This window comes from Bufo bufo, chromosome 11 (genome assembly GCF_905171765.1).
Source record: "Bufo bufo chromosome 11, aBufBuf1.1, whole genome shotgun sequence".
Taxonomy (NCBI): domain Eukaryota; kingdom Metazoa; phylum Chordata; class Amphibia; order Anura; family Bufonidae; genus Bufo; species Bufo bufo.
In genome coordinates, this window is record NC_053399.1 from 11,452,572 (window position 1) to 11,466,568 (window position 13,997).

The 13,997-nt window shown below is 44.8% G+C and overlaps 1 protein-coding gene across 3 annotated transcripts in view; it reads left to right on the forward strand.

Moving 5' to 3' along the window:
• WDHD1 (WD repeat and HMG-box DNA binding protein 1) overlaps window positions 1–13,997 on the forward strand; it is a 153,218-nt gene that overhangs the window by 83,665 nt on the left and 55,556 nt on the right. For all 3 annotated transcript variants that reach the window (XM_040411516.1, XM_040411515.1, XM_040411517.1), the window contains 10 exons: window positions 935–985; window positions 1,104–1,199; window positions 2,227–2,319; window positions 3,256–3,362; window positions 3,812–3,953; window positions 6,346–6,535; window positions 7,975–8,156; window positions 8,533–8,717; window positions 9,195–9,436; window positions 10,237–10,374. In XM_040411516.1, coding sequence (XP_040267450.1) covers window positions 935–985; window positions 1,104–1,199; window positions 2,227–2,319; window positions 3,256–3,362; window positions 3,812–3,953; window positions 6,346–6,535; window positions 7,975–8,156; window positions 8,533–8,717; window positions 9,195–9,436; window positions 10,237–10,374 — 1,426 coding nt within the window. The remainder of the gene's footprint in view (window positions 1–934; window positions 986–1,103; window positions 1,200–2,226; window positions 2,320–3,255; window positions 3,363–3,811; window positions 3,954–6,345; window positions 6,536–7,974; window positions 8,157–8,532; window positions 8,718–9,194; window positions 9,437–10,236; window positions 10,375–13,997) is intronic.

The following is a 13,997-nucleotide window of genomic DNA, read 5'->3' on the forward strand; positions in this document are numbered from 1 at the left end:
TGAGGTGGAATGATCGCTATGCCATCGTTCTTCCCCATGCTGTCTAGTGGTTTGCCGGTGGCGGATCATAATTGGACAGCGCGATCTGCTGCCGGCAAACAATGATTTCTAAGCTTGCTTAAAAATCACAATTGCCCGATGAATGGGCAATCAGCATCAGTATTACACTGCAAGATTATCTCTTCGTTCGTATGAACACTAGTTGGCGATAATTTGTCGGAAATTCGGCAGGTGTAAAAACCAGAATCAACATACAATTACTCAGATCCAACCACTTCTCTGGTAAGATGGCTGTATTAAGTGCTAGTTAGCAGCTGTTTCTGATTTGTTCTATGTAAGGACTTGTTTTATGTATCTTAGTTATCTGCTTATTTCTTCTTATATCTTCATTATTATTTTTTTTTTTATCTTGGATGACATTTTGAGGCCTTAGAACCGATTTACTTGGCCTTGGTTTCAACATACAATAGTCGTCGTGGAACCAATTAATATTGTAACTTGAGGGTCGCTGTAAAACGCTCAACAGGCAAGAACCAATGTTTCCCTATGGGAATGGTTCTCATCTGAGCGTTTTACAGCGCGTATGATCGCTCTGTAAAACGCCCGACACCCCAAGAAGTACAGGAGCTTCTTTGGGGCGTCTTGTCGCGCGTTCCCGTACATAGACTTCAGCGGGAAAGCGCGACAATGGGCGTTCGCTTGTTCCGGAGCCGCTCCATCCCGTACGCTCAGGTCTGAACGCAGCGTCACAGATTCCATATCTTGTAAAATCTCTACATGGTTAATAAATGTTATAAACGGAAGCTAATAGAGTTCTATTTCGGTAGATGGTTACATAAAGCTCTCTTTCTCTCTGTCTTTCTCCCCCCCCCCCTCACTTTTTCCCCACAATGCACCTGTCTGGGTTATATCCAACCTTTATATTGTTCTTCAGGCCTCTGCAGGATGTGACGGAACAGTAAGAATTTGGAACATCGAAGAACAGGTCCGTTTGATGTGCACATTTACAGCTCGAATCACGTTATTATCAGTTATTGAATACATCGATATGAAAAAGCAATGCTATAAAAATATATATCTTATCTTCTATTTAATTTTTTTAGGTTTGTGAGGTAAACCTGTCCCTTTTACCAAAATGCAATGATGTTATCAATGCCAAGTCTATTTGCCGCCTGTCATGGCAGCCGAAGAATGGAAAGGTGAGCTGACTGCTAAATGTGTCCTTGTCTAGACTAATACGACATATGTCTAAATACAGCAGCATTCTTTATGGTTTAAGGGATTATCTGAGGATTTAAGAAACTAAATTAGCAGCTGTTATTATAAGACAAGAAAACAAACATTCCTCCATGTTATCTTCCTTGCTGCTCCAGCACGGATTCCTCCATTGTCTCCACTGGCTTCAGTGGAGATGTTGGCATGCGTGGCATGGGACTGCTGAGTCCAATGATTGGCTGCAGTGGTGATATGGATGTAAGACACATTATTGCTCCAAGAACATACTGACAGAGACCCCCAGAGTATTGGTGCCGGGTTTCACAGTGGAGGAATATTTGTCTATTTTAGAACATTTCCTTCAGCAAATTTTAAAGCACATTTGTCCCTATGACACCGGCTGACCTGTTCCATGTGCGCTTGGCAGCTGAAGGCATCTGTGTTGGTCCCATCTTCATATGTGCAAATGAACCTCCAGGAGCAATGGGGGCGTTGCCTTTACACCTAGAGGCTCTGCCCTCTCTGCAACTGCTGCGCCCTCTGCACTTTGATTGACCAATGTCATCACGCCTTCCTCTGTCCAATCAAAGTGCGCAGTTGCAGAGACAGCAGAGCCTCTAGGTGTAACGGCAACGCCCCCATTGCTCCTAAAAGCTCATTTGCATATATTAAAACATAATTTTCTCAGTAATGCGGACACATATGAACATGGGACCAACACAGATGCCTTCAGCTGCCAAGTGCACATGTAACAGGTCAGCCAGTGTCATAGGTACAAAACTGCTGACAGATGCCCTTTAAATGCTTCTTTCTTCTGAGACTGCTCCTTTAATTCTAGTGAAGCACACCGCTCCTTTTCACGGTATAATTTCTCAGTAAATGTTAGGTTGAAGATTGAGGCAGTCTCCAAGAATTGATTCTTCTCATATGGTTGATCATACTGCTGTCTGTAGCCCCTGTATCCTACCCACCACTTGTAACACATGTATGTCCATTTTACTGTCTCTTCAGTTGCTTGCTGTTCCAGTTGATAAAACAATTCAGTTTTATGAGAGAGATGCTTGGATGATAAGTTTTACCTTATCCGATGACTTCATAACTCAGGTAAATCTGTTTGCTGAGCTCAGCAACGCTGTCTACCAACAGCGGCAGGGTCTCTGTGCCGCCATACCACGCTCTGTTGTGTGCCGTAAGTCGATGATACCCTTTCTTTGAAGCAGTTCTTTTTTCAGAGAGACACGGTCTTCGTAATATGATGTATAACCATCACAAATCTGAGATATAGAGGCACGGTAATATAGCCGTGTACAGTTCATTCTTTAATGGGTAACAACCATGTATGCACGGCCACTTTTCTCCTGGAGTGGGTTCCCGCAGTCAGATCAGTTTTATGACCTATCACCCTGATGATCCATAAAAGTAAATGTTAGGAAAACATGTTTAAGGGGATAGTGCAAGATTAGAAAACATGCCTACTATCTTCCTGTCCTTGGGATGTGTTTGATATTACATCTCTGCTTCATTGAAGTGAATTGGGCTGAGCTGCAATATCACACACAGCCTATGGACCTAAGCAAATGTATTAATTAATAAAAAAAAAATCATAATCCTGCATGTCTTGCTATAGTATAGCCTTTGTAAACCCATCTTTTCGGAATGCCCGAGTTGCTTAGTTTATATGCACTCCATTTTCTTTTATATCAAAACGATTTGACAATATCAGTGTAACTTTAAATCTTAAATCGTCAGTCTTTTCCACACCCGTGGTAGGATTTATTTTAAAACTCTCTTGTGGGCGTAGTACCGTCATTTCACACATCGCTGAGAGCCTTTATTTGGGTTCTTTCATCACACACTGAAGGCTGTGGGCACAGTCATTGATTTGTACCGAGATGTTATAAAGGTGAAATTCAGCAGGTGTTTTTATGGTTTCCATATTGGATTTTGTGCCGTTTTATGTTTAGAGCACAATACGCTGTTTGATCTGCAAGCTGAATTTTCATGGATCTGACCTCCCTTTTTTTTTCTTCTGCTTCTCAGCCCCTGAATGTGGTGACTTGGTCTCCATGCGGACAGTTTATCGTAGCTGGAAGTATCAATGGCCGTATAGCGGCTTGGAACGTGTTAAACAAAACCTGCTTGGAAAGGTAAGGCTGCGATTTCTAAAGTACTGATAGTGGATCCTGAAATTGGGGTCTCGGGTGTCTCAAGCAACACGGGACCCCATAATGTGACTGCAAACACACAGGGTTTTTTGACCTCCCTTATGTCCATGTCGTTATTGTTAGAGGATTGGTGACAATGAGACTGTTCTACAAGCGCACATTATTTTTAGGGAACATTAGTCCTCGCGGGCTCCGTTAAAGTCCCTAGAAGCAATGCACCTATGGTAGATTAAGCTAGTAACACAGCATGAGATGCACACCTTGGTATTTTTTAATCATTTATCAGATTTTTACAGAATTCTATAACCATACTGTATGACCCATTGGGAAAATAGATTTCTTTGTCTTTTTGCATGAGACCTTAATCTGTTGATCGAGTTCACCTCCTATATGTATATCTACATTCTCATTGTGTCTTTCCGTTTCCATAGGGTGGAACACGAAAAGGGATTTACGGTCTGTTGTCTCTCGTGGCATCCAAAGCTGGCTCAGGTTGCTTACACTGACAATGAAGGCAATCTGGGAGTGCTTGAGAATGTCTGCCAAGGGGGCACCATGTCAGCCAGCACCAAGGTAAGTCATGCTGTTCCCCACTGTTTACCTGTGATGTATTTTTAGTAAGGATGTGGGGCCTTTTGCCATACACTCCTCCTTTCTTCTGATTACTAACATGTTAGAGCAGGGGTACACGGCCTGCAGTCGTGGAACACATGCGGCCCCCAACTATTTGGTCACAGACATGCTGAGTGGCTGCTAACATGTATGGAAACAGAGTGTGGACAGAGAGGAAGAGGGCCCCCATTCTCCTGATAGACGGGAGTCCTGAAAGTGGAACCAGCACTTATCAGATATTATATTTTCTCACTGGTATCATTGGGGTACACAGGACCGTGGGTATAGCTGCTTGCTGCCACTAGGAGGCGACACTAGGCTGAAAAGTGATAACTCCTCCCCTGCAGACTATACCCCTTCAGCCTGGAGAGAGCATATCCGTTTTTAGCTTAGTGTCGTAGGAGGCAGATCCAGCAAGCAGAATATTCCACTGACTCCGGATGCTTCGTCCACTCCTCATCCTTATCTAGGTGAGGGTGTTATGCTGGCACTCCGCAGTGATTACTACAACGGGTTCTCCTTCGCAGGGTAGTCTTCACGCTAGGGCTAGATGCTCGTAATCGCTGTAGTGGGACAGCCCCCCTCAGGTAGGGGTTCTACCCTGGTACTACTTCGGCAGTTGCTCCTGTTCAGCACCCTTTTGAGGTGGAGGGTTTAAGGTTAGCTCTACTAACTGGGCCAGCTTGATACCATGACTTCTACTGGATGTCCTCAGACCTTCCCCTCATGTCCACGCTGGCGGAGCATGCGGTAGCTCCTACTGCACAAGGGGTGTTTGCGTCACCATTACATGCTAAGGTTCCTACTGCACAGTTCTTTCGTCAGGTAACGGATTCTTCTAACACGAGAATCAGTGACCTCTACGGTGTGGCCTACTCCTCTGCTGGAGTATGGCGTGAGCATTACTCTTGGGGCTTCCCTTGTATGGCCTCATCTTCAGGCGGAGTGTCGCATTACCACTAGATTCTGTAGAGCGCCAGTCTCAGATGGGAATGGGCTTTAGTTCTGGCCTCTTTCTGGTTTACACTACCGATAAGGGTCCGTGGCTCTGACAACTGTTGTCCTTCTGTCGTCGACTCCGGCGTGACGATGGCGTAGTTGCCATGGCTGATCAGCACCTACCTTCGAGTACGTTCTACTGGGTAGCTCAGTCCCTACGGCACTCGTCAACCACTAGATTGCCGTTCTAAGCGGGACTTGGATTCTACTAGTCATACCGTAACGCCATCGGTGCTACCTCTCTTCAGATAGCAGTAATGTCTACGTCACCTAAAGCCAATGGTGGTTGTTCTTTCACTGCTCATTCTGGGGGTGGACTGAGAGCCTTCCCAAGACGGGTAGAGCGGGTGTCTGTCATGACGTCCCCCGCTAGTAGGGGTTTCGTCCCTGGAACGGATCACACTTTTTTTCCTTTCCGGTCTCTCCTCGAGTTGGATAACTGATCACCTTATCCTTCTGTCTAGCTGACCAGTAGCCATGGGTTGTACGACTCTGGAAGCCCATCTCTATTTTTTCACGGGCCCAGGGTTCCTCTGGTACGGTGGAGGTGTTGGACGTCGTAATCGAACTTCACCCGGCAAGAGTATTTCTCTCATCTTTGTTCCACTCATCTGCCCTCCTAGGCAGGGTCGCCACTTTGTTAATATATGGACGGGGCTTCCCATCACTGTCGGTGCTCACATTGGCTTTACTTTACCTTTCTCACAAGGTATTGATTCTTTGGCCTGCAGTGGGGCACGCCTGGCTCAGGCGTTTGTTTCTTGGTGGTTTTTCAAGCAGCTTCTCTCACTAGAAATCTCACCACAAGCCTCTACGGCTATAAGGGCACTGGTCTACCAATATTCCGCTCCCTAGGGGGCGTTCTCTTGACCAGAGGTGAATCCTGCGGACTTGGCCTTTTAGTTCTACTTCCACAGTTGCGGCCAGGAGCCAGCTGTTTGGTGGCGTTTTTTTCGGAGTTGATACGCCTTCTTGTACGTACTGATGTGCTCTCTCCAGGCTGAAGGGGGTATAGCCTGCAGGGGAGGAGTTATCACTTTTCAGCCTAGTGTCGCCTCCTAGTGGCAGCAAGCAGCTATACCCACGGTCCTGTGTACCCCAATGAACTAAGCAAGAAAGAGATTTTACAGGTGAGTTTCACAAAAATCTACTTTTATTCGATATGCCATAAATATTTTAGCTGGCATTACCCCCTTTTTAAGTTTTATTTTTGGCCCTTGGGATTGGTTCACTCTGTGTGGCCCTCAGACCAGAATAGATTGTGCACCCCTTCTGTAGAGTAAAGAAAACCCTCTATCCCATGAATGGGATCAAGATGTAAATGTCTGTATTCTGGTTTGATTCCCTCCTGTAGGTGTCAAGTGCTGCAAAAAAAGACTACGATGAGCTCTTTGACGGTGACGACGACGGCGATGAAGACTTTTTGAATGGAGATATGATTGATCACGAGGCTTCAGTAGGAAACGAAGATGATGATGACTTCACACCTATTTCTGGTCACGTGAAAAAGCGAGCCATCTTGGATGACGATGACAATTCTTTAGGTGACACATTTCAGTCTGAAAAGCCTCCCTAGAGAATTACAATAAGAATCCTCACTCTTAGGGTCCATTCACACGTCCGTAATTTGGGTCCGCATTCGTTCCGCAATTTGCGGACCCATTCACTTTCAATGGGGCTGGAACGGATGCAAATCCACATTTCCTGGATCCGCATCAGTTTTTTCGGGATCCGCATCATTTTTCTCGGGATCAGTTTTTTCGGGATCCGCAATTTCGTTCCTGGAAAAAATAGAACATGTCCTATTCTTGTCCGCAATTGCGGACCAGAAAAGGCATTTTCTATTAGGGTCCATTCACACGTCCGTTGTTTCTTTCCTGATCTGTTCCGTTTTTTGCGGAACAGATCTGGACCAGTTCTGTACCCATTCATTTTCAATGGGTCCTGAAAAAAATCGCACAGCTCAATGTCTGATTATTTTCAGGACCCATTGAAAATGAATGGGTACAGAACTGGTCCAGATCTGTTTCGCAAAAAATGGAACAGATCAGGAAAGAAACAACGGACGTGTGAATGGACCCTTATAGTGTCTGCGATGTGCGGATCGCACATTGCAGGTGTCCGTGTTTTGCGGATCCGCAATTTGCGGATCGGCAAAACACTTACGGACGTGTAAATGGACCCTTAAGGCTGTATTAGACTGTGCGATTATGCAGGCGACGTTTGTTAGCGATGATCTGGCAGTCTATCTGCCAGTGTAATACATCCTTTATGTCGGTGAGAAGTTTGAGAACACACTGATAATTTTACCATGCTCTTACACAGACTGTTCTTCAGGGTGTTCTTTTATTGTAACTGCATTGCGGATCGCACATTGCAGGTGTCCGTGTTTTGCGGATCGGCAAAACACTTACGGACATGTGAATGGACCCTTAAGGCTGTATTAGACTGTGCGATTATGCAGGCGACTGTCGGGAGGGAAGCGCTTCTTCCTGGCAATCGCCTCCTCGTTAGTGGAGGAGATTGCTCCTATTACATGCAGCAATCTCCTTTTCAGTATGGGGACGAGTGATCACTAATGCCATCGCTCGTCCCCATACTGAATCACTATTTGCCGGCAGCAGACCGTGATAAGACGGCACAATCTCCCACCAGCAAACAATGATTTTTAAACCTGATGCCCGATGAATGAGTATTTGCTCGTTCATTAGGGAATCAGCGGAAGTATTACACTAAACGTTTGTAAGCGATGATCTGGCAGTCTATCTGCCAGTGTAATACATCCTTTATGTCTGTGAGAAGTTTGAGAACACACTGATAATTTTACCATGCTCTTACACAGACTGTTCTTCAGGGTGTTCTTTTATTGTAGACTGGAGCTTTGGTACGACATTATATTGTCAGGAGGCAGATGATGCATTTAGATATGTTAGGTAAAGATTAAGAAACTATTCACAGCCACTCATTTTGCTGCTTGCTTTAGATGTCCCATCCTTGAAAGCTAATGATGCTGAGAAACCAGGAGGGCAGGAGGGCGATCAGTCCTTCAAGGCACAAGCTGTTCCTTATCCTTCAAAACCTACTTATAGTGGTCCAATGCCAACCCCTCCACAAAAGCCTTTCCAGCCGGGCTCTACCCCTTCACATCTTTTACATCGCTTCATGGTAAGTATCAGTAGAGACCAGCGGTATAAAGTATTCAGCAAATTACATCAGCTTGTAATTATATATTCTGATGATAAATTATGTGTTCATAGCTTTTGCAATATTAACAGCAAAGTAAAACGTATGTTCTCACCAAGAAAAGTTGTTTTCAGACTCAAGCGCCCCTTTCACACCCTGAAAGGTAAAACCTCACACCCCCTGCAAACAGCTGCAGGGGAAACGTAGTACTGCATGCATCTGAAGTCTGCCATATCTACTGTTTAGAATGGACGGTCCTCTATCACATTGATGTGCCATACTTGGAATGTGGACAGTGAGGACCCTACGTACTATATTTGCCAGAGGTCTTTCTAAACCCTTTGTTCTTTTCCCTTAGATGTGGAATTCTATCGGTGTTATACGCTGCTACAATGATGAACAGGACAATGCCATAGATGTAGAGTTTCATGACACGTCCATACACCACGCAATCCACTTGACTAATACCCTCAACCACACTATAGCAGATATGTCCCAAGAAGCTGTGCTGCTGGCTTGTGATGGCACTGAAGAGCTAGCAAGGTGAGGGTTAATGCGGGCAGGCTTCATGGGTTTTTATCACGGGTTGAAGACAACAATATTTTCACTTTTTTGTATACCGTTGATGTGGCAAGTCCTGTCCACATCCATTATACATGTGCATATAAATGGCGTGGCGGGTTTCAAACATTTTTATTTGATTGTCGATCAGGAACCAATCAAAACTGACCACTGTGATTTTTCTATGTAGGTATATATGTAGCGCAATACACCTGCAGTCTTCATAACTTAAAGGGGGTCTTACCGCAGACATTGGTGACATACTGTTAGGATATACCACCAATGTCTGATCAGGTCCTTGTTGATCACACTAGGAATGTTTGGCTTTTTCAGGGTGGGTACCTGAACAATCATGGAATATTGCAGTGATATGCCACCAGTGCCTGCAATAAGACCTCCTTTATAATTATGTTTTAAGTGCTACAGAGGGTCATTTTTCAAATTATTTTTATTATACAGCAAACTTCAGTGTCTGCACTTCAGCTCATGGGACAACAGCAAGGAATGGATGGTGGACATGCCCAAAGGAGAGGACATCCAAGCAGTGTGCATGGGCCAGGGATGGGTGGCATGCGCTACAAATGCCTTATTAGTTCGCATCTTCACTGTAGGTGGAGTTCAGAAGGAGATCTTCAGCCTTCTCGGGCCCGTGGTCTGCATGGCAGGGCATGGGGAGCAGCTTCTCATTGTTTATCACAGAGGTTGGTATCTATGGAGAAACAATACATATATCATTGCGTGTAATATAATAATCTATTATTGTCTGCCATTGATGGTAATATACCAGGGACTTAATTGCTTTCCTTACTTCTCTGCCATCTAAACTGACCTGAATGCTGTAATTTGTCTCTTTTGGAATACATTCTATATGCCTTGGTCGGATATTACAGCATTGATTTCTGCAGCCTTGTGGAAAAGTTTCATTGGTTTCTTATAAATGTGGCAGACATTAAATATTCAAACAGTATTTTACCTTCTAAAGGGGTTGTGCAGACATACTCTCCTGATTTGACATTGGGTGTACCGAGGCAAGCTCCTGATGCCAAGTAGAGACCCTATACAATACTTGCCAGCTATTGACTGCCTAGCATGCAGTTGCTTCTGCACGCTAGATTCAGATTGGGTCAAAGAGTATGCCTGCATAACCCCCTTAAATATTAATTTAAGTAAACTGTTCCTTGATATCAAAACTACTATTACATACTTGTTATGGCGCACCCTGCTATTGTTTTGATTCCCTCTCAGAACGTTCACTCTGTGTCCATTGTTGGTGAGAAAAAGTCGCTTCTAGCGCATATTCTTGCTGGCTGGTCTGTATAATAGCGGTGGTCACTCTGCCGACCGAGTACAAGAGAGTCTTGGTGGTGAGAGTGCGCTGCCGAGCATGTGTGACCACCAACACTGGGCAGATCAGGTGGACGTTCAGATTCTAATGAATGAAGCAGCATGTTGACCAATGTATTTGAGGTGATGTTGTATTTCATCTTTTCTCCTGTTACAGGGACTGGCTTTGACGGAGACCAGTGTCTTGGAGTACAGCTTCTTGAGCTTGGTAAACGAAAGAGGCAGGTCTTGCATGGCAACCCCCTTCCACTGTCTAAGAAAAGTTCCCTCTCCTGGCTTGGATTCAGCGCTGAAGGTAAGATGAATCTCTAAGTCTGAGAATTATGAGGTTTTTTTTTTGTTTGTTTTTTTGTTTTTTTTTTACCAACTTGGCCTTTCACACAAGCGTTTTTCTTTTCCGGCACCGAGTTCCGTCAAAAGGGCTCAATGCCGGAAAAGAACTGATCAGTTTTATCCCCATGCATTCTGAATAGAGAGCGATCCGATCAGGATGCATCAGGATCTCTACAGTTCAGTCTTTTTGACTGATCAGGCAAAAGATAAAACCGCAGCATGCTACGGTTTTATCTCCGGCCAAAAACACTGAAGACTTGCCTGAATGCCGGATCCGGCATTTTTTTCCATAGGAATGTATTAGTATTAGTATTCAGAATGCCGGATCCGTCGTTCTGGTCTGAAAAAAATAAATGCCGGATGACACCGGAAAGACGGATCCGGCATTTCAATTCATTTTTCTTACTGATCAGACATACATTTTTAACACTGATCCGGATCCTGATCAGTCTTACAAATGCCATCAGTTGGCATACGTTGTTCTGGTGACGGAACTGCTTGCCTGATCACTCTGCCGCAAGTGTGAAAGTAGCAGGGCTGTGGAGTCGGTAGATAAATGGTCCGACTCCTCAGTTTTTGGTACTTCCGACTCCTCCTGTATTTAATATGCGAATGTATTTTATACATTCCTTGAAGGAAAGAAAGGCAGCATACATGTCATTACCACAGAACTACTGGCCAGGAAGCTGCTGCCTTCTCCTTTGTGTGCGGATCTTCTGCTGAAGATCGGGCAGTGGGAGGATCCAGGACGGGGCAGGGGAAGGGGCATTTATTGTAAAACATGATTTCCCTAGTAGAATCCCATAGTCATGTTTAAAGTTTAAGCTAACAATCTGAGTTTACAAGTTTTTATAGCCTTAGCTGAATGACAGCAGTTTTTCAAATGGTTTACAGCTTCAGTCTTGAGCTATTGACCATCCATTCCCTTCACTTATACAAGTGTCTAGTCCTGCAAAAAACATATTTACTTAATCAGTTATCAGTGAGAGGCTAGGTTAACCATGGGCGTTGCGTTCCCTGTAACAGCGGAACACAACACAATGGAAAGTATAAGTATTGCCGCTCCTTAACTGCGTTGCGTGCCATATAGTGAAGCATGTGAAAATCATGCTTCTTCATGGTCACTTAACGTGTTCGTTTTGCGGTAACGTGACGCACAGCATGCATTGGCCTTTATTCTTACAGTAGAGAAGTACTGTATTTTTCACAAAAATTGGGGGAAAAATAGCAGTGTGTCTTATGGGGGCGAATGCTGCGACCATCCGTGAATAGGCTAAGAGGGAGGAGGGGCTGAGGGCCGGCATCTGTTTCTGTAATGGCAGCGGGGCCCGGTGCAGTCACTGTATTCTACTACAACGGGCCCCGCTCAATGTAGTATACAGTAATCATATCTAACTTGTGGGTATTGTTAAAGTATTCCAATCATCTTAAATCTAGCGCTGTACTACTTACTACTAACTTCTTGGCAGTCAGGAGGCCGGGTGGGCGCTCGTAGCGTAGCTCACTACGTCACGTGCCTGCTCCGCCCACTTTATGAATGAAGCAGGCATCGGGCCCCGCTGCCATTACAGAAACAGATGCCGGCCCCCATTCATTACACAGGGACACTGTTATGGGGGGGGGGGGGGGGGGGGAATCTGTGGATGACACATAAGATAAGATGCTATATATGTGTCATCCACAGATGCCCCCACAATGATCCCCCATAGGTGCCACCCACAGATGCCCCCATAACAGTGCCACCCACAGACCACCATTAGTTCAAAAGCACACCTTTTGGTTCAAATTATTATTATTTTTCCTCCTCAAAAACCTAGGTGCGTCTTATAGGGCGAAAAATACTGTAATTAATTAACTATTTTGTGAATTGGGACATTTAAACTTGCTTTTTTTTAATTATAATTCCTATTTGAATCTAGTAGGAGTCGGTTCATTTTTTGCTGACTCCGACTCCAGGTACTCAAAATTGCCTCCGACTCCACAGCCCTGGAAAGTAGCCTAAAGCTTTTGCAGATTGCACACTGGTTTCACCTTTTACACCAAAAAGAATAAAAAGTTGGTGAGGTTTAGGCTACTTTCACACTAGCGTTCAGAGCGGATCCGTCTGATGTCTCCTCAGACGGATCCGCTCCTATAATGCAGACGTTTGTATCCGTTCAGAACGGATCCGTCTGCATTATAACTTAGAAAAAATTCTAAGTGTGAAAGTAGCCTGAACGGATCCGTCCAGACTTTACATTGAAAGTCAATGGGGGACGGATCCGTTTGAAGATTGAGCGATATTGTGTCATCTTCAAACGGATCCGTCCCCATTGACTTACATTGTAAGTCTGGACGGATCCGCTTGCCTCCGCACGGCCAGGCGGACACCCGAACGCTGCAAGCAGCGTTCAGGTGTCCGCCAGCGGAGCGGAGGCTGAACGCCGCCAGACTAAAACATTCTGAGCGGATCCGCGTCCACTCAGAATGTATTAGGGCTGGACGGATGCATTCGGGGCCGCTTCTGAGACCCTTCAAACAGAACTCACAAGCGGAGCCCCGAACGCTAGTGTGAAAGTAGCCTTAGTGGGAAGTATGTTGCCTTTTAATGGAATAATTTAGCACAGGGATGCTCAACCTGCGGCCCTCCAGCTGTTGCAAAACTACAACTCCCAGCATGCCCTAATAGCTGTAGGCTGTCCAGGCATGTTGGCAGTTGTAATTTTGCAATAGCTGGAGGGCCGCAGGTTGGGCATCCTTGACTTGGCACATTTTTGCCTAATTTTATGGATGCTTACAGTCCAAACTGTGCCAAATTTATTATGAGCTGTGCACTTTGTAATAAATTAGGTGCAGGTCACTCCAAGAATTTTTTTTTTTATTAACCACTTGCATATCTGTAGGCCTCCAGATATATCCTTCATTTCCTATTAGGAAGGACTTGTGTGTGCATGAAGCCTAAAAAACATAGGGTAGCGTTTCTAAGAACATTGACACAGATGACATCACTAAATTATCTTTATCTGTTTCTCTGCCTTGGTAACAATGAATACACACATTCATCAGATATGGATTATTAAAGGTAGTGTCTAATATATACCATAGACGTGTTTTGTTGAAAATTGTTTGTGTGGAATATTTGCCTGTCATCTAATCTATCAATTAAAGGGGTTGTCCGCCTTTCTCTCTCTCCTTTTCGGATAGGTCATCAGCATCTCCTCGGTGGGGGTCCGACATCTGGGACCCCTGACAATCAGCTGTTTGAGAAGGCAGCATGTTTGCAATAGATACGTGGCTGCCTTGCTACTTCCCCCAGGCCAGTGATTTCATGACTATAGGTCACATGGCCTGGATGCAGATCCGCCCTATTCACTTCAATGGGGCTGAGCTGCACCCAGGCCACATGACCTATAGTTGTGATGTCACTGACCTGCTGCCTTCTCAAACAGCTAGGACCCCCGCTGATCAGATGCTGATGACCTATCCAAAAAGGAGAGAGAGAAAGGCGGACAACCCCTTTAATTGATTAGATGACAGGCAAAAAGGATAGATCATCCATAGGAAAAAAACAGACAATCCTTTTAAATTAGAAAAAAAAAAATACAG